The sequence below is a fragment of the Vollenhovia emeryi genome, unplaced genomic scaffold, assembly GCF_000949405.1.
Source record: "Vollenhovia emeryi isolate VEMERY1.0 unplaced genomic scaffold, V.emery_V1.0 DF939131.1, whole genome shotgun sequence".
Lineage (NCBI taxonomy): Eukaryota > Metazoa > Arthropoda > Insecta > Hymenoptera > Formicidae > Vollenhovia > Vollenhovia emeryi.
The window spans coordinates 1-24,339 of NW_011967235.1; the positions used below are offsets into that span (position 1 = coordinate 1).

Here is a 24,339-nt window from a genome sequence, read left to right on the forward strand (position 1 = left end):
TGTTTTGAACCTTTTTATCTAAAAAAAACTACTGCTCGGAACGAAAAATGGCAAATAACTTTTCAATTTATTTTTTCGACGACATTCTTGCTATGGTATTTTGATTCGCGAATTTCAGGACACCCTGTATATTACATTTGTATTGTTAAGAGAAAAATTATAATATTGATGTTATGTACTCGTTAGTTGCTGTTTGTTATGGGTTGCCGACAAATTAGCAACACTCGTTATGAACAATATGTTTGAAAGTTGCAACAGAACAGGAAGGCTGCAAAATATTAAATATCTTATGTTATACGATAAGAGAATAGTTATTATTCCGTGTCTTTCTGTTCAGCGACATGCCTTCCTACAAGTTGATTTATTACCCCATCACTGCATTGGCCGAGCCAATTCGATTCCTGTTCAACTATGCTGGCATTGAATTCGAGGATGAACGTTTCGACAGGAAAGATTGGCCAAAACTTAAACCGAGTATGTACAATTGATTAACATTAATAATACATGTCGCTGTCAACGATCACTTGTCGCCAGCTTAATCCGACTCGATCGTTCTGCAAATCTAATTTACGAATACAATTATGACGTGGCAAAGATATGTAGCTTTTGCATTATTTTTTGGAGCAACGAACTATCGAAACATACTTCTTCACTTTTTAACATAAAATATTTTGATGTAATAATTATGCTACACATTTAATAATATATGGTAAATGTACAGCAGAGAAGATTGTCGTGAAAATAAGACTGAATTGCTAAACTGAGACTTGTGAAAACAAATTAAGATTTGGGTTGCCAAAGTAACAATAAGACTTAAAAATGTAATTGTACTTCAATTATGTGCAATGATTAATCGTAAAAACTCTCAATGTATATGTACATATAATATATATAATAGATATAACATCCAATTGTTGTAGATTTAAATTTACAATAACCCAAGAGTGTCCCTAGAAACCTTATCAATTTTAACAGTATATTGTATATTCATGCGTTCTAACGTTATCTTTCAGCTATGCCATTCGGCAAAGTACCCGTACTTATAGTAGACGGGAAGAAGATCGATCAGTCCGTAGCTATTGGCCGTTACTTGGCGAAGCAATGCGGTCTTGCTGGCAAGAACGATTGGGAGTCTCTGGAAATCGATTCGACCATCGACACCATACACGATTTACGCCTCAGTGAGTAGATAATATTATATTTGCGCTATACTTATCGCTTATTTACCAGGATAGGAGATTTATTTTAAAAACAGATTTGTATCACAATTTTAGTAGGTTTACATCTCGATAATGGTCAGATTTATTCCGAAACAATGATGAATAGTGAAGAAACATGTTTTTTAACATCTGCATTGATTTCTATTCCCTGAAATGATTGTCGTCTGAGTTGTCACACTTATTTGTCGTATCTTTTTTTTGTTTGCACCAGATATTGCTGGTTTCCACTATGAAAGTAACGAACAGGCTAAAGAGACGAAACGTAAAATTGCCAAAGAAACAACGGTGCCATATTATTTGGAGCGTTTGGACGCTCAAGTGAAGAAGAACGGCGGTTACTTCGTCGGTGGTGCTCTGTCGTGGGCCGATTTCACTTTTGTCGCTCTTTTGGAGTATCTGAACTTCATGATGAATGAGGACATCGTCGAGAAGTATAAGAACTTGAAACAACTTCAGAAGAAGGTCGAAGAAGTACCGGCCATCAAGAAATGGATCGCGAAGCGTCCAGCAACTATACTACCGTGATCAAAAATATTATACATATATATATATATATATATATTATAATTAATATGTAATAAAATGCTGGTTAAGTTTCTGATAGAATCGATTATTTGTTGGTGTAAATTTGAATAAAATATTGATTTGTTTTTTAAAGATTGTGCTTCTATCTACGTCAAGCTATATATATTATAATTTCAAGAACTACGCCTTGGAGGTACAATTGTATACTTTATCAGCCGTTGTAGACTTGTTACTCGCATATTGTCAAATGACAAAGATAAAACTATATGTGATTAAAACTTGAACTATTGTACTTCATTTACGCACTTTTGTATTTCAATAAATTTACAATTAATTAATTAATTATATTTAACTTTTTGTGGACTTCTTTCGTTTCCACGAAATTGACCTTTTTATTCGTCCACTTTTTTCATAATCCGTCTACGTTCTTAATTTATGATAAAGTAAAATTATTAGAAGATAATGATAGATATTTAACAAGTAGTTACGAAAAATTGAAAGCGTCTTTTTAAATATAAAAAAATGCTTTTCTATCATAAAGTGTTAAGTTTATATCATAAACTTTACACCGTAAATGGACAAACAAGAATGACTGGACATTTTTATAATAATACATATATCTTAAAAATAGTTCAACTTAATTGAAAGAGGCCATCCACTACCCCCGCCGATTTCAATCGGCGGTTTCTTTTTCTTTTCAATGTGACTTTTTACAATTTTATTATTTATTTAACTTTTCTTATAATTTACTTTACAACGTATACAGTATTATAAAAGAAATATAAATTACATTATAAAATTATTGAGTTATGTCCCCCTGTCCCTGCCTACCGAATCCCTACACGATACGTAGTATCTCTTTCCATCTGTTACCTTAGAAAGAGACAAACGTGAATTAAGGTTTTGGATTTTGAGTTTTGAAATTTGGGATTTGCTGGGTGTTGAGTTTTTAGGATTTGGAGTTTCGGTTTTGTGTTTTAGGTTTAACTTAATTTATTTTTGTCTCTTTCCACCTGTTACCTTAGAAAGAGTAAACGTGAATTAATCTAAGACTTATTTTTGGACTGTTGTCACTTCGGAAAATTTTTGTTTACTCAACTTCGTAGCAAGTTGTTCTTGGAAATAGAAAATAAGCTATGTTGCAACGGTAAAGTAGAAACATTAGTCAGTCAATAGTAATTGACTTCTCCCCTTAATTGTAACTAACTTGTGCGAACTGCGGTTGTAAAATAATTTATACTCTGCAGTAATATTGCAACCTAGCAACCGCAAAAGTCATATCGCGATATGACTGGAGGGCATAAACCTTGAAAACTAATAGAAAGACAAAAAAATAAAAAATTTATCAGCCAAATTGCTAGACTCATATATTGATTCGATTCTTATGTTTTTCATAAATTGAAAGCGGGAATAAATATTATTTTCTTTGATAATTGAGCTTTCATTTCTTCTTATGTTATTCGCAAGACAATCGATATTGTTGTGTAAATATTGTTTCATATGCACAGACCTAATACATTGTTTCAATTTTGTATTCAATTCATATATTAATACAAACAGAGCGTTGATGTCAGAAAATTATTTTTGAATCGTTTTCAAGCTAGCCAACCAATCATATTCTATAATTGAAGTTTATTCATAAGTGAGAGAAAGACAAGCTAATCTTATTATAATCAAGACACAGCAAGTATAAGAAACAAAATTTCGTCATGTTGACGAAAAATGACAGCAGTATAATCAAGAATTTAACAGCCAAGAGGTCGAGTACCTAGATTTGCGTAAATAGATATCTGTCTTCAAAGTGCTTATGACACAGAAGGGGCGTGTGTAGTAAATAAAATAAATGCTGAGTAACTAATTTGCTGATAACACCGATAACGCAGATAACGCAGATAATGCTCTGCATTTATATACCGATAGCACTGAAGATGCTTTTCAAGTCATATCGCGATGATGTGGCTTTTACGGTTGCTAGGTTGCAATATTACTGCTGAGTATAACTATAATACAACCGAAGGTCGCACAAGTTAGTTACAATTAAGGGGGGTCTATTACTATTCACTGAGTAACTGTGAACTGTAAAGTTTGTCCACGCGTGCTACGCTGCAATGTGACGATTACACCCACATACACTGGTCTTTCTAGACAAAAAAATTGTATTAAACATTAACATTGATCAATATAGATATTTTTCCCAAGAATATTCTTGTATTGTAATATATTGAATGCTTGAAGAAAGTTCGCTACTATATTCTTTGACTTATTTATTTACGGCCTCTGTGAACGCATCTTTTGAAAAGTTACGTCTTTACGTTGAAAAAATAATACCTGAAATACCTAATTACAGATTTAATACGTTACATAAGATTGACTGATATCGAAAGACTTGATGTACAAATTTAAGAATAGAATTGAGCCAATAAATTCTTTGCATCATCTTTTACTTATTCTTTTCTGAATATTAAAACGTGTGCTTTTAAGTTAAAATTAACTTCTTAATAATTATCTTGAAATTAAAGCTGCAAGCTGTTAATACTCTGATATATTTAAAGCTTATTAATCAACTTTTTATTATCATTACTTATCATATTTTTCTCCCGGTTTTTTTTACGCGAGTGAAACTGGCGAGTCATTGAGAAATAACGAGTTATTGCTATTAATAGCACAGAGGAATCAGTTTACGTAATGATATATGCATTACATGTTGCAGATAATGTCAGTACAGAGACACACGTTATTTACAGTAAGTTCAGATAATATAATTTGCTTTGCAGACTTACATTTTAAGCGTTATCATTGGCGAAATATTATGTAATTTTTATCGCTATCAATCGCACGGCTTTAAATATTTTGGACAATTTGCCTGTCTAAAAACATACGTGCAATTATTATATTATAATCGATTTCGATTTCTATAATTTTACAAATAACATATGCTTACTACGAGTCGTCAGACATATTGTTATCCATAGTACAAAATTATTTTTGCCGCGTCATTTTACGTATGACATTGGTCAACGTGAATGACTCATTAAAAAAAATCGTTTCAAGTTAAATAAAAAGTAAAAATCTGGAAGTTTCTTATATTCGGCATGAAAAGAATATACAGTTGAAAAATGTGTGTTAAAGTTAAGAGATATCACATGTTTCAAACGGTCCACACAAATTTTTGTGTTAATGTAACATAATATGGATATGTTAAATATTCACACTAATACTCAGTTAATATTTTAACACAAAATAAATGCAAATCTCAAAATAATTTAAAATAAATTTTGTGAAAAATTAACATATTTTTAATGGCAAAATAAATTTAAAAAATGTAATTTTTACATTTTACAGATATAATTAGTCGAATGACAGTTCGAAATCACTCTCACTTATATTATATATAATAGAATTAAAATCAACATTTTCCAACTGTGTACGCAGCGATGTGTAACTAAAATGTTAAGCGCGAGAAAAATTCTGTTTATTGTTACAATGGTATAGGCCTCAATATAATTTCATGCATCACTGTTCCGTGATTAGCATCTCGATCTCACGAGAAAATAAGAGACACGCATCCTTTTTTTCCATTAACGTACCGTTACACGCAACCTCCATGCGTGCACTCTGTCAGATGTATTCTGTTAGATATAATTCTGTGCGTGTGTTGGGCGTGTGTTAAATCCCGTATTTCTCCATAATCTACTGGCAAAAGGACCCAAGTCCCCCGAGTAACTGCCTACGCAGTTACGTTCCAACGAAACGCTCAGTCGTTCTCGATTCGCGAACAGCTCCGCATCGGTTGTCAGAACCACGATTTTTACGACAGATCAATTCCATAGACTGCAAGGTAATGAAAAATTGTCTCCTCCATTACCTACTTCTAGAATGAATATGCGAAATATGTTTGTGCAAATTAATATTTTTGAAAATTACTTATTTTTAAGTGAATGCAAACCTGTTATAAGGATACTAATGCAATTACATAATCAAACGTCAAATATCAAGTTTGATTATATTTCTAATTTTCTATCTCTGATCTTTATAGTAAACAATTAATAATTGTTTGAAGAAGATCTAAAAATAATGATTGAAGCTAGTCAGTACTTCATTGCGAGTACTTTGAATAATATATTTATATAATGTACATATTATACATGTCACATAGCGCCAGCATTAGTATCCTTGTTTAGATTTTTCTAAAAACGCGCCAATAGATTATTTCACATGACATTAAATTTTATTTATACAATTTTCAGAACATGCCGACGTACAAGTTAACGTATTTCAATGTTACCGGCCTTGGGGAGTCACTTAGATTCCTGTTAAATCATTGCGGCATCAAATTCGAGGATGTCAGAATCAACTTCGACGATTGGCCGAAGTACAAGCCAAGTATGTTGATCTCATATGTTATTATTGACATAATAAATTACGATACAGTCATAATTTCCGTTCTCTTCTATCTAATTAAGTATTAATTCGTTAGTAAGTAATAATTAGTATTGTAAAATTTACTTTGAGCTTCTCACGGTTATCGTTCTATCCCATGATTATTTTAGTCGCATTTCTATTATAAACGCGCATATGAAATAGATGCTGCTTCGCAATAATCTAATGGAATTTTTACAAATTACAGACATGCCCATGGGACAAATGCCGGTTCTGGAAATCGATGGAAAGCAATATAATCAGTCCAGAGCCATCGGACGCTTCCTTGCGAAGAAGGCGGATTTGTATGGATCCGACGATTTCGAGGCCATGGAGATCGATGCTACTGTCGATTCTATAGACGATATAAGACAAGGTAAAAAGTGTTAGTTATTAGCGAACGCGAGAGGATGACAAGTTGTCAATTACGTAATCATCGAAACAACGTAATTGTGACTTTACGAGTCTTCCGCAACAATTACCTAATATGACGCCATCCACATTGCGAACGGAGTGGGGATTTAATGTTATTGTGACAAACTACTTTGCATAAAGCAGCTGTACGATTGACAACGAGCCGCATGTTTCCTAAGGCAAAATTATTTCTTGTAGCTCTATCCTCTTATTATTGGGAACAAGATTCCGCCTTCAAAGAGAAACTCAAGAAGACCGCCTTTGAAAAGTTGCCTTTCTATCTCGACAAATTCGAGGCTCAAGTTAAAAAGAACGGTGGATACTTCGTGGGCGGCAAGGTAATAATTTGTAATTGCATGCCAAGCTCCTTACCTTGTTAATTTTGTCTTGGTAAAGAGCCAAATTATTATTTTTTTTTCAATTGTTTTAGCTATCCTGGCCAGATTTCTTGTGGGCTGGATACTGCGACTATCTGGGTTTTGTCCTGGCTGGGGATCCGAACAAAGATCATCCCGAATTGAAGAAGTTAGTGGAGAAAGTTCGCGCTTTGCCCAAGGTTAAAGCTTACATCGAGAAGCGACCCAAGACGCAATTGTAAATAAAACGAAAATTTTGTACGCTCTTAAATTCCTTTGATTCGCTACGCGCCGGTGTCGTTCTTTAATAACTTCTTCTTTAATAACTATTCCCTTTCGAAATGTTTTATAAGAATAATAGCGTGCTAATTACGTTACTTCCGAATAACTTCAGCCAGTTCTCCTGCACTTTAACAACTAATATTATTATGTAACGAATAATAAAAGGAAATAAAATCTGTTCCACTCGGTAAAAATGTGTTATCACTTATCGCTTCTCATTTTTAATCTCTTTTTACTCTTATCTGTTTGATAATGTTTTATACAATTATCATACGATTTTGTATTGTTATACAGTCTCATTTTAAATGATCCACGCAAATATCTCCAAAAATATGAAAGATGCGGAAAAAGGTTTTAAACAAAATTTGTTTGGATTAAAGGGGGTTCCATTTAAAAAATTTGAAGATGACCTTCACGTGATGTATATAGCGCATGTACATACACGAAGAGAATTTCCTCTTAAAATTTATCCTGGTAAAATTTCAAAAAACTCTTATAAAATTCTTTGAAATGCCGTGTTGCCCCGCGATTACAATATTTTCAGGATAAATTTTAAAAGAAAATTTTCTCTGTGTATGTTTTATACATTAAATAATATTATATGTTATAAAAACTAAGAATAATAAGAATCATAATAGCGGAATATAGTAAAATTCGTATAACTTTGTGCATTTGGCACATCAAAAATGTATTATGTACGTTTAATTTCAGTTTTTACGCAAAACATTTCTGATAAAATCAAGGACGCCTGTTTCCGAGCAACTAACATAAAGAATATTACTTTAGCACAATTTCAGTCATACTCAAATTGCGAATAATTCTACAATATATCGGCTTCCAGAAAGTTGACGTTTATAAGAGATCAGACTGCAGGCTGCAAAGTAATAAAAAAGTTTGAAGTTTCTCGTAACTTTCTTTTCGATTAAATTCGAGGATGTTAGACTCAGCTTAAAACAGTGGCCGAAATGTAAACCAAGTATGTTATTTCTATGTTATATCTTTGCGATTATGAAATAATTGATTGCAGATTCAGTCATTTTTTCTGTTTAAATATTAATTAATATTATAAAATTTGTTTTACGATCCTTTCATTTGTGGTGTCAAGTTCACTGTTTTTCAAGAATTATTTGACGTCAGTACATGACTAACAATAATTAAGCTTACAATCGACTATAACTGGCAACGTGTTTTTAACACAGAAAATTTGTTGCGAGAAACATTACCTCCGCCAGGGTTTGAACCTGGACCTCCCTACACTCTAGGCGGGCGTCTCGCCATTTAAACCAATTTGGTAATATTTTTCGCATTAAATTTTCCGTGTTAAAAACACGTTGCCAGTTATGGTCGATTGTAAGCTTAATCACTCACTTTTTCTTTTAATTATATTTCTATAATAAACAAATATTTTTAGTGAATATTGTTCAACAATAACTTAATGACAAACGTAGTCATTTTCGTTTTTTACAAATTGTAGACACGCCCATGTAGACATGTAGACAACTGCCGATTCCGAAGATAGATGGTAAGATATATCATCAGCCCAGAGCTATCGCCCGTTTTATCGCTAAGAACGGTAATTTATATGGGTCCGATGAATTCGAGACTATGGAGATTGTTGTCACAATCGATGATATAACATAAGGTAATAATGACAATGGCCAGCGAACGTGGGTGAATAACCGACTGGCATTACGTAATTGAAAACAGGCATAGAACTTTTCAATATTTTCACGCCAACGGCAGGTCTGATTAATCAATATGATGCAATGCACGTTGTGTGCGTACAGGATTATAATGTTACTGATGGAAAGTGCTGTACCGCAAAAGAGCGGAAGCCGCTCTTTCAGAATCAACAAAGCGTGCATTGCCCGAACAATTGTCGCACGCTGTATCTCTGTTGCTCCTCTTGCAGTGTATTGCGAAAATGAAGACTCTCTCTACCTTTGTGTGACGCAGTGTCAGATTTATTTTCGTAGCTTCCGTTGTTTACTACTGGCAACACGACTCCGCTTTCAAGGTAAAACTCAAGGGAACCGCCCTCCAAAAATTGCCCTTCTTTTTCGACAAGTTTGAGTCTCAAGTTAAGATTAACGGCAGATACTTCAGCGATGGTTACGGTCATGATTATTGATTGTGTGTCAAACTGTCGATACCTGTCTTAATTTTTATCTTTACAGAAGTTCGAAAATACATTTCTGTTATTTTAGCTGTCGCGGCGTTGTCATGTAGGCTGTATATTTTGAACGTCTAGATTTTATCCTGATCAGGAATGAATCAAGTTCATCCTGAATTGAAGAAGTGGAAAAGTTTCGCGCCCTAACGCTACAGCTTCCATCGAGATGCGACCTAAAATTTAATAATACATAAAATTTTTAGTTATAGTTTTTTTAAATTTGTAGATATCGTTGCTCATCGGCGAGTTTGTTATTTTTCCTCTCTCTTAAAAATTGCTTCGTTACTGTTTTTTTTTCGTGATGAGATAAAAATCTGAAGTAATCTACAAAAAGAATAAAGACTTTTGATGTAAGTATAGTTTGTAAAATGGTAACAGTTGATAATGTGAATGCATTCGCGACTTTAAAAGCGCTTTGAAACGGACGGTTGTTACATTTTTATTTAACAAATTATATGCATATACATAAATTGTACAGTTGTTGTTTATGCAAACGGATCGGGTATTTATTATCTGTAAAATAAAGCTAGAAACATTGACTATTATCATACTAATATATGTAGATATAAAAATAAATAATGAAATTCCCAGTTACGTATATGTACACAATAAGTACATCGACGGTATCAATAATAAGTATCGTAATAATCTTTCAGATATTTTTACAGACATTTCTCAATGCAATTTCACTAATGTATGCCTTGGAAAATATATTGCAATCCTATTCGAGTAATATTCTATTTAAGATTGTTCCTACTCTAAGTATTTTCTACTCTAATCGATAAATAGGCAAACTTCTTAGGAAGAAGATTATTGTATAAATTGTTTTCCTACTGAAGAAATTATGGTTTGCAATCATATACTTTTTATTGATGACGTCGAAATAATTTTATGCAGGTTCATGCATTTCCAACGTCGCATGAGATAACAAAAATAGATTAATTACGCAGACTTTATGTTTTGTACAAGTCTTTGATAGATGTTAAAATCTTGTGCGATCTGGTTTTATCACAAAAATACAGTTATCCACGAAAGGAAACGAGAAGCTGGTTGGACATGCCGGTCTCGACAGAACATTCGCCTTGATCACGCATAACGTCATATCTTATTAACGAGAATAGCATAATAATGATCATCGGTATAATGTTCACTGTTCATTCTCAGGAACGTTGAGACTGCGTCTGCAAATTCTCACCGTTCGCAGCAGAGAAGACTAGCATTATTAACAGCCGTGCTATGTGGATAGGGAAATATAATCTTCACATACATACGTACTTTAGATAACAGACATCCACGCGGGCTTTATATCATAATTTCCGGCTTGGCTCTTTGCGTGAGGCAACACACATAGGCGTTCACAAGCCGCGAGCGACGATTTTAATATCGTTCATTAGCATTATCGTTAATTTCCATATATTTTGCATCTTTTTGTGCGATCGAAATGATTGAATTACTTCTTCTCGCTTCTTCAAGCGCGACCGTTCGTGAAACTCTTTCGACAAACGCTCCACGTGAATTCATCTTGGTGTACATCGTTCAGTACACTAAATCCTTGGCTTCGATTGTGGTCTTCGGGAAAACTCTTGAGTTAGAAGTTTCTACAAACCTGCGATTTCCACAATCAAAGTAATTCTGATCTGTTCTCGGGATCTAATTCGAGAGACGGCGTTCTCCCGCGACGAACGGACGTCAGGTGACGAGTTCGAAGTTTAGCTCGCCCATGTAACGCGCCAGTTCCGATCCGGTGAACTCGGTCTCGTCGAGGTCCTGAAGGCTGGAGTTGCTAATCGTGTTGGCGCTCTCGATGCTCGGGTGACTCTGAAATCGCGGTGGCACCGCAATCACATTTCCCGATTTCGATTTCGCCGGGCTGGTCGGCGAATTCTTTCGATGCTGCGCGAAAAATCCTTTTGTGCCGAGGCCCAATCTTTCCGTGAGGATTCCTGCTGAAAATACCAAAATGTTAGGGATAACAGTTAATGCAAGAAATTTTTGAACGACGGATGCGAGAGTTTCTGCTTTTTGTAAGCGCGAATACATTTCGTGTAAATATAATTTTTGCTTTTTACTTTGAAATAAATTTGTCCCTTAATTACGAACGTCCTCTGCTCGTAGAATGCGTGCGTGTAAAACTTATAATATGCATTTAGAAATACAGTATGTTTTTCTTACGATTGTAATTTTTCGTGCCGTTTTTCCATAATTTCGATGTTATAAATTAAACACCAAAATTAGAAAGCGATAAGAGTCTGTTTCGAAACGCTGCTAATTTCGAAACGATAAGCGTGCGTTAATGCTTATCGTTTCGCGTATTTGAAACTTTTTTACGTACAATCATTCTTCGAAGCATGTATAAGACAAAATAAAAGTATTTCAACCATTGTATCTTCGTGAGACATTTTATATACATAATCACATGTGTATTTCGCTGTTAATCTCTCAATTAATTCGGCATATTTAAAAAACCTCGCGTCACTGATTTACCCGTCATTGATTAGTCTTTTATTATGGGATAGGCTCTTAATATGCGACAGCGAAGTTTCTCCTAAATTAATGGGCATCATCTGTTGGCTCCACCTTGATTTCCACTTGTTTTGTGGAAAATCGATTGTTAGATCGAGTAATCGTTGCGAGAAAAAGATTTGCGATCGAATTTGGACGTTGAACACCTACTATCTCATATTAGAATTCTCATAATAGAGGACCTTCCTCTCTACGATAGCCTACGGATTAATTAATGGCGCGAAGACGCACACGGGTGCAAACAGACGCTACCTAAAGTGACAGCCTTTGGCGATCTGTGGATCCTCAGTAGGCATTCGTTCGCGTTGTTGTTGCCCTCGTTGCCCTGCTTGCTTAACGATGTCATCGTGGTAAGTTGGCTGCTGGCCGAATCCCTGGACACTCTTCTGGTATAATCTCGGCAGCCTACGGTTTCTCTGATCGCAGCCGCGATGTTAGGTCGCCCTTCTCGCTCCTTCTGCGATCTCGCGAGTCCGTTCGACTCGCAGGAATTTGCGTTCGCCAGTGCGATATGCGCTAATCGCTGCTGTTCGTCGCTGACGGATATCGAGGGCGAGTGCTGGGCGTCGAATCGATGCCTCGTCGACCTCTGATACCGCGACAGGCTGCTGTAAGTCGGCTTTCGGCGATTGCTCTTGTGAGACGAAAACTTCCTGATGCAATACTTGGGCAACATCGACTGCAGAAGAGAGATAAAATTAAATTACGAAACAATTTTGTATTCCTGCCACGTTCTCATCACAACGCGTTTTATCGATGATGCCCCAGAAGACGAAATTCGTAGCCTGTGTTAAAATTATAAATGTTACATTCGTTGTCTAAATATATTTAATATGAAATATATTTAATATGAAAATGCGAGAAGTATATGTTAAAAGACATGGAAAACATAATAAAATGTAATTATAAATAATTATATCAGGTATACGTTTTAGATATTTTGTGAGCTTTTCAACTGTAATTTTTTTTAACGGGATAAAATGTAACATAAAATTTACTCTTCTACGATCGATTATAAATCGGCTCACGTGGGGATTCGCCACTGGGAAGTGAACCGATTAAAACCAGTTCTCCGAAAACGACTCACCTTGAACGCCTCCCTGAACTTGTTTGACATGATATTGTAGAGGAGCGGATTCACCGTGGTGGATAAATAATAGAACACTCCCGACACGTACGTGAGCGTGGTATAAATTGTGACCATGGTGCCTTCTGGCTCAGACGAGCTGCTTTGAGCGTACACGGCCAACAGCCTCTGAGCGTGGAACGGCGCCCAGCAGATAAAAAAGGCCACCACCACTGCGACTGCAAAGTAATTTTGTTTAACACAATAATTAATGGGACAATAATTATTATTATAAAAATTTCATAAGTTTTGTCGACCTACACTGGCTATAGCGATTTTTGTTGACCGTATCAAGCTATTAAAATTATTGCGAAAAATATTACCCCAGCCAGGATACGAACCTGGGACCTCCCTACAATCCGTGACGGGCGTCTTAGCCAGCTCGACCACCGGGGCTGTGATAATACTATTCGCAATAACGTGTATATAACTTTAAGATGTTGTTTACGCATCTATTTCGACTCTCCAGAAACTGTGCGTCGATACGGATTGTCGACCGCACAATATCCTGTCGATATGCGATTTTTAGAATTTCCCTTTTCCCTTCCCTCCCCCTTGATCCCATTCCTCCTAACGGAGGAAACCAAGTTTTTTTTTGGTGTAATAATTAATAAATTAATAACATCAGTTGTTGGACACCATTATCTAAGGTCGATGGTGTGTTAAGAAACAAGAGTGGTAATTATATATCGCCAGAGATTATAAACCAAAATTTCATAAGTTTTATCGACCTACACTGGCTATAGCGATTTTTGTTGACCGTATCAAGCTATTAAAATTATTGCGAAAAATATTACCCCAGCCAGGAATTATTATTATAACTATAAGGACAGTCCTAACTGTGATCGTTACGTCGGATGGACGCGCGCCTTCGAACATAGTTCTCCGAGTGACGCCCAGAGATGGATGTCAAATCTCCGTTTTTAATTTAATATCGATGACGTGATATTTATTATCAAATTCCTCGAAAAGGACCACAACCCGTATGGCCGAGACGTCGGAATCAAACAAACAAACCGTCTGCCAGCCTAATGTCGTCTAACAATTCTTTTTACTGACAATAATTATCCTGTTGAGTCGGAAGCCGTTGGGGAAGCAGAGCGTGGCGAATTTTCACGTGCGAAATGGGATATAAAAGTTTCTACAAGAAAAAATTAGCGCGTGCTCTAATTAGAAACACTTTAGAGACATCGTTTTCATTTTAGATTACAACGGCTGTAAAGATATATGCGCGCCGTTAGTGTCGGTTTCCAAATTGCAGGTGATATCTTAGAGTTAATAGACTAAGGAATCGCCCATTTTCAGGGAGGTGCGAACACATCCACCGCGATTCATGGCTCCCGCAACGTATCGAGGAGAATGCGGCGAGTAACAACGCAAGGTCATCGCGGAAGCCATTTGCCTTCATTTGGCGCTACTTTGGCTCACCTTCCGCAGTTTTATTACTTCGCACCAAGAAAATGAACTTTTATTACATCGCACTATTCACATTGCTGTGGAATATTGCGGTCTTCGAGAGACAATCGACCATTAGAGATTGGAAAAATTGGACAATCTCGACTCCAAACTCTTGCGGTTTCATATCGCTTCCCAAAGGATTCAATCAGCTTCTAAATATTAATGTCTATAACTAAACAGGTTCTCGCATATATTAGGTAGAAACAGAAACGTTTTACTAAACGAAGCGGCCATAACATTTAGGGAGCGAGATCTTCATGCATGAAAGTGGTTTCTCGCAATTTCAGACAATCTCCACCTTCGGATTACTCGAATTGAGTTCGGGTCCCCTCGTTACATGAATATTCCTTGTATAGCTTTCACACTTCGTTTTTATATCCCTCGGCGGGTGATAAAAGGTAAGTTTCAATGTAAAGACACTCTTTTCAAACATTCCCTAGATATCTGCATCGAATTACAGTTGCATGTAACTGCCACGTGTTGCAATGCAATAATAATTAAATGTAGTTAATATAGATAATGTGTTTCGTACATTTTTGCGTTAGGCAACGCGTATCTTTCAAACTTTTAAAATACGTTCTCGTGTAAAATTTGTGAAATAAATTGAAGATTCGCAAAAATTGCATAATTATAAAAAGAAAATTGTATCTTTTGTGCGTTTCATTTTTCAATAGCGAACGGTATATGACACGAGCTATTTACGGATGCTTTCGCCTAGCTCATGTGTTTCATAAACATTCGTTTCCTAAACAAATTTTGTGGCCACAACCTTTTATAATTAGAGGAGGAACAGCGATGTAATGTCTGTTTAGAATTAAAAAATTTTCAAGGAAGTAAGACAACGAAAAGGCTCAGGAAGATCATCAAGAAACCGTGAAGATTCTAAAGATAGAATTCAGTCGACCACAAAGAGAGACGTTTGAGAACGCGAGTGAGATTAATGGAGCGTTTTGTAACTAATGCGCTAATGATAAATGATCATTATGGCATTATACCCGCAATTAATCGACGCTAACCGATGAACGTAATGAGAGCCTAGAAATATTAGAAGCAGAAAATCTTTCTCTCTCTCGTCGCAAGTATTGCGATATATTATAATGTAATACTTTACACGCTATTACTTTTATATCCGAGAGGTAAAAACCAAGGAATCTAAATCTTAGTCTGGAATGATGGGAGCATGATTCTGCGATTTCGCAGGCGTATCCTCGAGAGAGGTTTCTAAAAAGATTTGAAGAAAGGCTTTACTGGGTTCAAAAGAATCGTGAGCGATCACAGGCGTGAATATACAGCGTTAAGGACGCTCGCCGTCGCGAATATTTTATATTGAAACTGAATTTGGCAGGAGGTGGTAAAAAACAACACGAAAAGTACAACCACCATTGCTCACGCGTCCTCAGACGGATATTAAAGGACGAAGGATGTGACGGCTGTCGGAAAGGCGACTGAGTTATGTAGAGCGAAATAATATTTTAAAATCTAACACAAATTTCTACAATGCAAAAGCTTAAAAAGTTATACTAAGACATTTGCATACTTTCGAGACTCGGCAAACGCAGGAATTACTCGAACGTAATCATTTAAAAAGAAACTGGATTTTCGCTAATTTACGGAGTTATTTTCGTGATTAAATAATTGAGAAAACTCTGCATTCGGAGAAAAACCTGATTCTCCCATCTTTTCTTACAAAACAGTTGTAATATTGTAACGGCGAAAAGAACTTTATTAGCGAAGAACTCACAATTAGAGATAAATAACCGTGGCTCATCAAGAGCGTTCTAATTAACAGGCGAACTTTGCTTTATTTCAAGCCGTGCTGGAAAAGAACGAAAATAGCACGTTAATGTTAATAGAGCGCAATTATTCGCTTTCAACTTCGGTCAGAGATTAACAACGTTTGTAACATTTTACGTAGCAGTTTGCAGACTTTGGGAATTTGAAATGAAAAAGCTTCCCGATTCTTAATTTTGGCGAAACATTTCGTAATTTCCGGAAAAATTCGTGGTAACTAACTCTTAACAATTTGTGGGGTATCGCGACCGTAAATACACGCTTCTGGTCGACGTGGGATCGAAAACACAAATGAATCATTGGCGCGTTAATTCGGAACATCGTTTCGTCACTTTTTCGCAATAGCGGAAAACGTTCGACGGCACGGAAATGCGGGGAGGCGTGTACTTTTTTCTTTCTCTCTTTTTTTTTTGCAAATAGGAAACCAATTTTATTACCACGCACGTCGTCGACAAACGAGACTCGTCCACATGTTCGACGGTATGAAGGTCGACATTTTTATTTCGATTATCGCCTCGTACAAGGTATCTAGCCATCGCGGAAACGAAGATAAGCGATCCCGCTGCGATCGTAAATTCACCGGGCGAATAGCGTCTGAACAGTTTCTCGTTTTCAGGTTCGCGCGTGTAAACACAATGATATGCAAATCGAAAGTGTCCGTGTCAAGTTTTTATTTAATATATTTCTTCTTGTTTTCCACATCAGTTTAATGTATGCATTTGTTTGTATATTTCTGTTGTTGCCGTACATTGTAGAATGAATGTTATATATGCCATTATTACTTACGAATGTGCAGCATAATAGCGGAAAATTATTGCGCAAAAGTGACGGACGACTGTCATGACTCACGAAAGCTCGTTCAATTTTCCTTTGATTAATGTACGTTTTTTTTTAATTTTATGCGCGAGCGCGGATTTCAAAATTTCCAGTTTCAAACGTACATGCACGCGATATTCCTATTATGTAATATCCTATTATGTAAATAACAGTAAACGCGCTACGTGCAAATAAAATTGTCCGATTATTACCGTGCGATCGTTTCTTCATTAGTGGGATAACGACACGTGTGCGGTAAAATAATGAAGTCCTTATTCACAAGTAATTTGTTGCGTTTTCAAACGATGACCCTAAAAAGAGCAATTTTACACGCGATAGATATGTCTTAATTTATATATTTCTTCAGAGATACGTGTAATTTTATATATTCGTAACAAACTTTTAATTATATTTTCGAGAATACATGCAATTATTTTGACAATAATATAATTTTAATCATTCTAATTTCCGACTTGAAAATATATTATTTTCTACCCTATATCGTTTCCTTTCCATTCACGAAAATTATTCTTAAATAATAAGCACATCTTTTTCCTGATTGAATTACATAAAATCGCTTCATTCAAGTAAGCCTTTCTCCCTTTAACGCGATACAATTTCACTTCAAGATTTTCACGTTGAAACTAAACACATTTTCAAAAGAAGAGTATTCCTTTTTTCTGTGTACGCTTCGTCTCTATCATATGTAATGGTTTGATAACACAAGAATTTCATTACAAAGAAATCCACGACCTAAATAATTTTTCAAAGCCAATCAAACGTGTCTCCCCCGCTTTCGTCCGTGGAATGTGGATGATTTCCGACTTCGATCGGCGCGATAGAAAAGAAAAACATAGGCGTACGTGTGTGGAAAGGAAGAAAAATATAGGCGCGTGTGTAGAAAGCAAACTTTTCTACGGAGAACATGCATTATCCCTACAATGACGAGAGTAAATGAAGGGAGAGGTCTTTAGTGCGCCAAAAAGAGAGATGAGCTAATTTACCGGAATGCTCTCCTTCCCAGCGGCCAGATTGATAAATCGATGAACGGGAATAGATTGATCATCGATGGTGTTTTGCGATATCCAGAAATCGAAAGTAAGAGCGGAAACGTCGTTTGGATATTTTTAGTCGGCACGCGGACCCTCTGTTGCCATCGAGATCATCTGGATAATATACCGCACGGAAAAAACAATGTAGCTGCTGTAGCTAAAACTTAGCAAAATAGGGACAGCTAATATTTTAGTTGTGACAGCTCAATATTTTGCTACGACAGCAAACCGTTTGCTGTCGCACCTAATGCAATAGGCACAGTAGCAAAATATTGAGCTATCACAACTAAAATATTAGCTGTCCCTATTTTGCTAAGTTTTAGCTACAGCAGCTACATTGTTTTTTCCGTGCGATGGTTTAGGGCGAGATACGCGTGGAATCCGAAGAACGCTAGAGAATACTTGTACCACGAGAGACTATAAGAATGCGATAACTATGATTCCTCGGGACGTGTGTTTCTTCTTCATTAAGCTCAGTATACCCCAGGCGGCTCGATGAGAGGGATCTAAATAAAACTTGTTGCCGCGAGATTCGTGATTGATATTGCGTTACACTCTTGCACAAGAGTTAGACCTCGGATATGTAATCGCTTATAAATTTTTCATTGACGCGGAATACTATCGTGTTTGTGCGCGCATTATAAGGCACAGAGATATCAGAAACTCTTGACTCGCGGTCTGTAAGAAGCAAAGCTGCAACGAGAGTTCGCGCGTTTACGCGAGCGATAAGCCGGGGAGATCTGCCAACTGCCATCATAATTCAGAGTAAATTTGGATGCAACCTGCGATCACGCGGAGGCTTCGATACTTTGGGGGATTGCTCGAGTCTTACGTAAGTCGATTGGTCAGAAAATAGATTAGAATCGCCCCCGTTTAACTCGGGCAAAGGTACACAACCGGCCGTTCACCAAAACGCACCCATGAATATATGCGTAACAATGGCAATCGCGGTTTACTTTACCTAGTCATTTACGTTACCGATTCTAGTACGCAAAATGCAAAGTGTAAATTTAATGCTAATAAATTTCAATGAATTTCTAACGTTCAATAAATTTTTTATCTAAATGTTCTTTACAAAATTACGATACTCCAAGTTCAATGGCGCTGCCTTGTAATGCGCATTGTTACATATTTACAAAAAGGGTTGACTCATCCAATCATGAGTTACCTTCTATCTTTGCCCGACGTATCGTCCCCTTTACATCGATCAAATTTCTCTCTGGACTCGACGACCTTGAAAGCGAAGTTCGCAAGAAATTCAATAAAGAGATCTGGCCCGAAAATTGGGGAGGCGACCTCAACTTGTCGACGCGACCAAGGATGAAATCCTCGCCGCGTGAAAGATTAGAAGCGTGACAAGAAGAGCACGTCGTTCGTCTATGGCTATTACCAGGCGCGAGCGGAATAATTCTTCGGGGTTTTAGACACAAGCCCCCGAACCCGAGGGCGCTCGTAGTGAGGCGGAGAAGATAAGGGGATAACTCACGAGAAATGTCAATAATATGGTGCGGGTCTTACACACCCTCGTACTTCAAATTTTATCACTACACTGGGGCGCTGTTTGATGCCGATTTGATTTTTGTTCTCTCTTTGCGCCGACGTTAATACTAGCGATCGATTCGCTGGGAATGTAGCGGCGCTCTTTTTTACGAGGGGAAATAACGAGATTGGCGAATGCTCCCATTCAATTTCAGATTACGTGAATATTTTCGCTTGAAATCGCACGAAAAGTAAGGTTCTTTAAATTGAGACGTTTTACTTACACCCCTTTGATCATTTTGGAATAATGTAACGTTAAAACTCGCACTCACAGAAAAAATTTCCAATGCTATTACACTTTAATGTATCAAAATAGGATCGATATAGCGCCAATCATAATTATTGTAGAGAAAGGAATATTTTAATCTTAAATTAAAAAATGTTTAATTTAGAATAAAATGATAGTATGCGTCGTCTTTTGTTGAGGGAACATTTGTTTTAAACGCAAGAATATATAAACTTACATTTATATAAGTTACTCTTGTCTCAATATATTTTTAATTCAACAGAGGAGAATAAGAATTATTGATTTTATTTTGATATTGTCTTATTTTTATACTAAATGAGGTTGTGAGAAATATAAATGCGTCAAGAATATTTTTGTCTCGGCAATGGAAATCCTTTCTGAGGGTGCGATTCCTTTTTTTTGAAAAGAAACTTTTAAAATTCATTCAAAAACGTTCACCAACGTTCTGTAAATCTTAGGGTATCCGATATGCAGCAACGCGACGTAGACATGTGAGTGATTTAATCGTAACACCTCGAAACGCCGAAACATTCTTGTTGTTCGGTGGACGTCGTGATATTCGCTTGATTTGACCCACTTAAATGCACATGTCCAACCTGGTAATTCCGAAAATATATACGGTTATAGTATAATGGAGTCCGAAATTACTCGGTTGATTTGTCGAGACATGGGCACGGCCGGCTATTTCCAAGATCTCATCGCGTTCGGCAATCTCTTTGATCGTCCTGCTGAAGGATATAGCTCAGCCTCGAGAGACTTGTCAATGAGTTCTTACAACGAACGAAAGTGAGTTCGTCGATCCTATTCGTATCACGAACGAACCGTATCGTATGAATAGCGCGTCGTGCGAAGATCTGTTACGTGCTCGACGACAACGCGGAAACGGCGTAGAGATTTTCTTTTCCCATCAAGATCCTCCGGAGGCAATTTGTCAGTAAAAATGTTTACGATACAAATGTAAAATTATTCAAGCATCATCACGTTGAGACAAAATTGGAGACAGGCGGAAAATTTAGTTACCTTCCCGTGGAAGTTTGTTTTTAATTTTTATTAGTTCTTTAAGTATAATTAAGAGAAGGAAATTTAGTATGCAAAAGCTTATTTAGATACAAGAAAATTTTTTCTGAAATATATTTTTGCATATATATTTTTATGTCCTTATTCGTAAGATGGGTTTACTGAAAATTAATTTAAAAATGAGAAAAGAATTAAGTTATTTACAATAAAAAATACAACACATGTGCATGTATAAAGTAAATCTCCTGCAATTTAAATCTAGACGTCAAGTACAGCAGAATGTAAATATGAATAAAGGTCTCATCTTTACGAGTGGTGATGTCACATTGAAAAGAAGAAATATACGTGAAGTCGTAAAAAGCCGACCAAATGTCCTGGATCCCTCCAAGTTGGAATCGATGTATCTTGATATTTGTGCGGCTCGATGACTAATATTATGGATTCCTGTTTTGAACAAATTCGCGATGCCGGACACGTTGACACGGCAGATTATATCCCGTCAGAATCGATAGGGATAACCGTTTTCTCTCGATATTTCCCTCTTTTAGTAATCCAGGTTGACTTTGAGAACGGCAATCATTCCTGTTTAATTCTCGTATTTCATGCGAGAAACGAGCACGACGACATTTAGTTTTGCATCTAGTCCGATAGCGATTAATGAAATTAACAGCGTCGTAATTTCTTTTCATTGTATTCCTAACCGAATTGTAATCGACGTGTTTAACTAGAAATAACCGTGTTCCCCGCACTGAGAAAAATGCTTTGATCAACAAGACACGTATGATAGAATGTGTTTTGGTTAAACCAAACAGAATTTCTAGTTAGCACGGGTAGGGCTCGATATTTCATAACCAGAAGTTTGCTAGACTTCGCTGCACATCTGGTAAATCCTAAACACCCATAGAAAAATATTTCCGGATCCAATGCCATTACGCTTCAATGTATCGTAAAATAGTATCGACATAGCACCAATCATACACTGAAAAAAATTTCTGGTTGAATATGGACGAATTAGATAATTCCTTTAGGATTTACCAGAATTCCTGTAATCCTACAGAAATTCTGGTAAATCCTAAAGGAATTCTGGTAAATCCTAAAGGAATTATCTGATTCCATATTCAACCAGAAATTTTTTTCAGTGTAATTATCATAGAGAAAGGAATTTTTTTAATCTTAAATGATAATTTCTAAAATCTAGAATCGTCTTTTGTCGAATATCGCGGTGTCAACTTTCGTGCGTTGTAAGATGGAGGGAAAATTTATTCTAAACGCAAGAATATATAAACTTACATTTATATAAGTTACTCTTGTCTCAGTAGAGTAAGTCAATCTTTTTTAATTCGATAGAGGAGAATAAGAATTAGCGATTTGACTTTGATATTGTCTTATTTTTATACTTAATGAGGTTGTGAGAAATATACATGCAAGAGAATATTTTTATCTCAGTAACAGAAATCCTTCCTGAGGGTAAAGGAATTCTGATTCGTCAATTTTCTAATAGACGACTGGTTGGCTCTACCAGATTTTTAATTAATGTAACCAGATTGTTTTTTCAGTGCGTGAAATTGTACGTAACGCTCGACCTCGTCAGGATCTCACTTGATATCGAAACTTATCACGAGCTGCATCTGCCACCCTGACGTTTGCGACGTAAAATTGTCATTATATTTGTATTAAGATTCTGATCGTGTAAAAAGTGGTCGATAAATGCTCGTACAATCTTCAGATCGCAGAAACTCTCAGGTATTTACGGAAAGCACGCGATACTTACAGGTTTGTAAGTAATGAACGAGCGGCTTCAAAGTGTCTCTCTGTTGCCGCAGTTGCGTGTTTGCGAAATTACTTGCATGCTTGCAGCATTATTCGGAGATCCGCGTTCTTTTGAGCAAAGCTCAAATAATTAAGCACGGATATGAGTATTTCGCGAGATTACAACAGCAATGTCTAGCTAAGCATTTACATATACCAACTCGCTCCGGGCGACGTGAGCTCACTTGAACTTTTCGTGAGGAGGGGATGTCTGGGCGCGATACGTTTGAATTATTTGCATGTGAAACTATGCGAACGTACCTAACTTCGAACTAGAATATGTAATATGTTACATTCAAACTGCTGGCGCTGTTATTAATGTAACTAATGGTAGTGGAGCAATCGTTATCGTCACAAATTTGCCTAATTACGTTATTGTACGACATACTTTTTTGAAACTGTCACAAGTACTGCACGCAAGGTGAATAAGTGGGACACATTTTAATAAGATTCCTCGCCGAGCTTAAATAAAAGCTTTCTAAGTTTTAATAATATCTTTAGAGCCAGGTTTCAAATTGAAATTCTGTTAAAACTCGCTTGAAATTAATTGAAAAGATTATGCCTCTATTATCTGTTTGACCTTCTGTGTAGACTTATCGTTACACCGTTTGACCTATTTATTATGGGACACTCTGCGTATCGCGATTCAAAGTATTCTTCGAGACGCGGGGTCAGTCAAATTGCTCGTAATTTTTCCGAGAGTTACGGGCTTTATCGTCGATTGTTCAGCGAATTTGTCGGCCGGTCTTGGTGAAGGACTTTTTTAAATGATTTCTTCAGAATAAATAAACCCAGTCATCTTAAACCGCGTACGGTCTGTAATTTCCGGTCAAAGAGATCGCTTACCGAGCATGCGAATAACGTTCCTCTGAGCGTTCGTCTTTCCTCTGCTGCTGTCCACGTGATTCAACACGCCGGGAACGTGGTGTCTTTTACTGACGGTGGTGGTCAGCAGGCTCGAGCGTCGCAGCTTGATGGCGATCAAGACGTACAGCACGGTGATGATCGTCATCGGCAGCACAAAGAACAGGATGGTCGAGATCTCGAAGGCGTGCTCGATTAGCGCCCACCGCAGCGAGCATCTGGCGCTATCCAGGTTGGCGGTGCCATTATCGGCGTAATCGACGATGATGCCGAACTGAATGGCCTGCGGCACGGCGAGGCAGAGGGCCAGCAGCCAGATCGCCACCACGAACTTTACCGCTCTGGACAGCTTCGACATTGTGTGCGAGATGAAGGGGTGGCAGATCGCCACGTACCTGCGGAGGAAAAGAAAACGAGCATTAAAGGGGGGGCAAATGTTTTGCTCCCCGTGGAGATTAAAGTCTATCGGGGGCTTCACCTCGCGTCTGGATTGTCGATGTTCACACCGCAATCGAAAATCGCAGCTGGAACGAACGGACGCGTTGGGGCTTTTCCTCACATTTTATTTTATCGATTTCCATACCACTCAAGTTATATATATATACAGGGTGGGCCATTTTAATTTATACAGTCGATTTTTTAAAAAACTAAAAGAGATATGAAAAAATGTTTCAGACAAAAGTTGTATGGTTTCGAGGGGGACATAAG

The 24,339-nt window shown here is 36.8% G+C and overlaps 2 protein-coding genes and 1 long non-coding RNA gene across 7 annotated transcripts in view; 2 read left to right on the forward strand and 1 right to left on the reverse strand.

Annotated features, from left to right (window-relative positions):
• The first annotated feature begins 326 nt into the window (after positions 1-326).
• Positions 327-7,410, forward strand: LOC105568212. The gene is made up of 10 exons (XM_012023685.1): positions 327-474; positions 1,014-1,181; positions 1,432-1,742; positions 3,721-3,771; positions 4,456-4,488; positions 5,449-5,583; positions 5,993-6,128; positions 6,373-6,540; positions 6,777-6,916; positions 7,009-7,410. Exons 1-10 carry the CDS (start codon positions 342-344, stop codon positions 7,174-7,176), a joined length of 1,443 nt encoding a protein of 480 aa, XP_011879075.1. The 5' UTR covers positions 327-341; the 3' UTR covers positions 7,177-7,410.
• A 356-nt stretch (positions 7,411-7,766) lies between these two features.
• On the forward strand, positions 7,767-9,729 carry LOC105568094. The gene is made up of 3 exons (XR_001009414.1): positions 7,767-8,192; positions 8,691-9,327; positions 9,424-9,729. It is a non-coding gene; the product is annotated as an uncharacterized LOC105568094 (long non-coding RNA).
• An 83-nt stretch (positions 9,730-9,812) lies between these two features.
• The window catches only part of LOC105568093 (neuromedin-U receptor 2-like), a 23,723-nt gene continuing 9,196 nt past the window's right edge, over positions 9,813-24,339 (reverse strand). For 4 of the 5 annotated variants that reach the window (XM_012023477.1, XM_012023478.1, XM_012023479.1 and 1 more), the window contains 4 exons: positions 23,614-24,026; positions 13,000-13,217; positions 12,165-12,591; positions 9,813-11,335 (listed from right to left, as the gene is read on the reverse strand). In XM_012023477.1, coding sequence (XP_011878867.1) covers positions 11,079-11,335; positions 12,165-12,591; positions 13,000-13,217; positions 23,614-24,026 — 1,315 coding nt within the window. In that variant the 3' untranslated portion in view covers positions 9,813-11,078. The remainder of the gene's footprint in view (positions 11,336-12,164; positions 12,592-12,999; positions 13,218-23,613; positions 24,027-24,339) is intronic. The other variant, XM_012023482.1, reaches the window with a different exon arrangement.

Bases quoted from the DNA above. Each gene is read 5' to 3' on its own strand.
- LOC105568212 (XM_012023685.1), top strand. From the start codon at position 342: ATGCCTTCCTACAAGTTGATTTATTACCCCATCACTGCATTGGCCGAG. The intron at 1,743-3,720 runs TGATCAAAAATA...TACGGTTGCTAG, and splicing joins GTCCAGCAACTATACTACCG to GTTGCAATATTACTGCTGAG. The intron at 6,917-7,008 runs GTAATAATTTGT...CAATTGTTTTAG, and splicing joins GATACTTCGTGGGCGGCAAG to CTATCCTGGCCAGATTTCTT.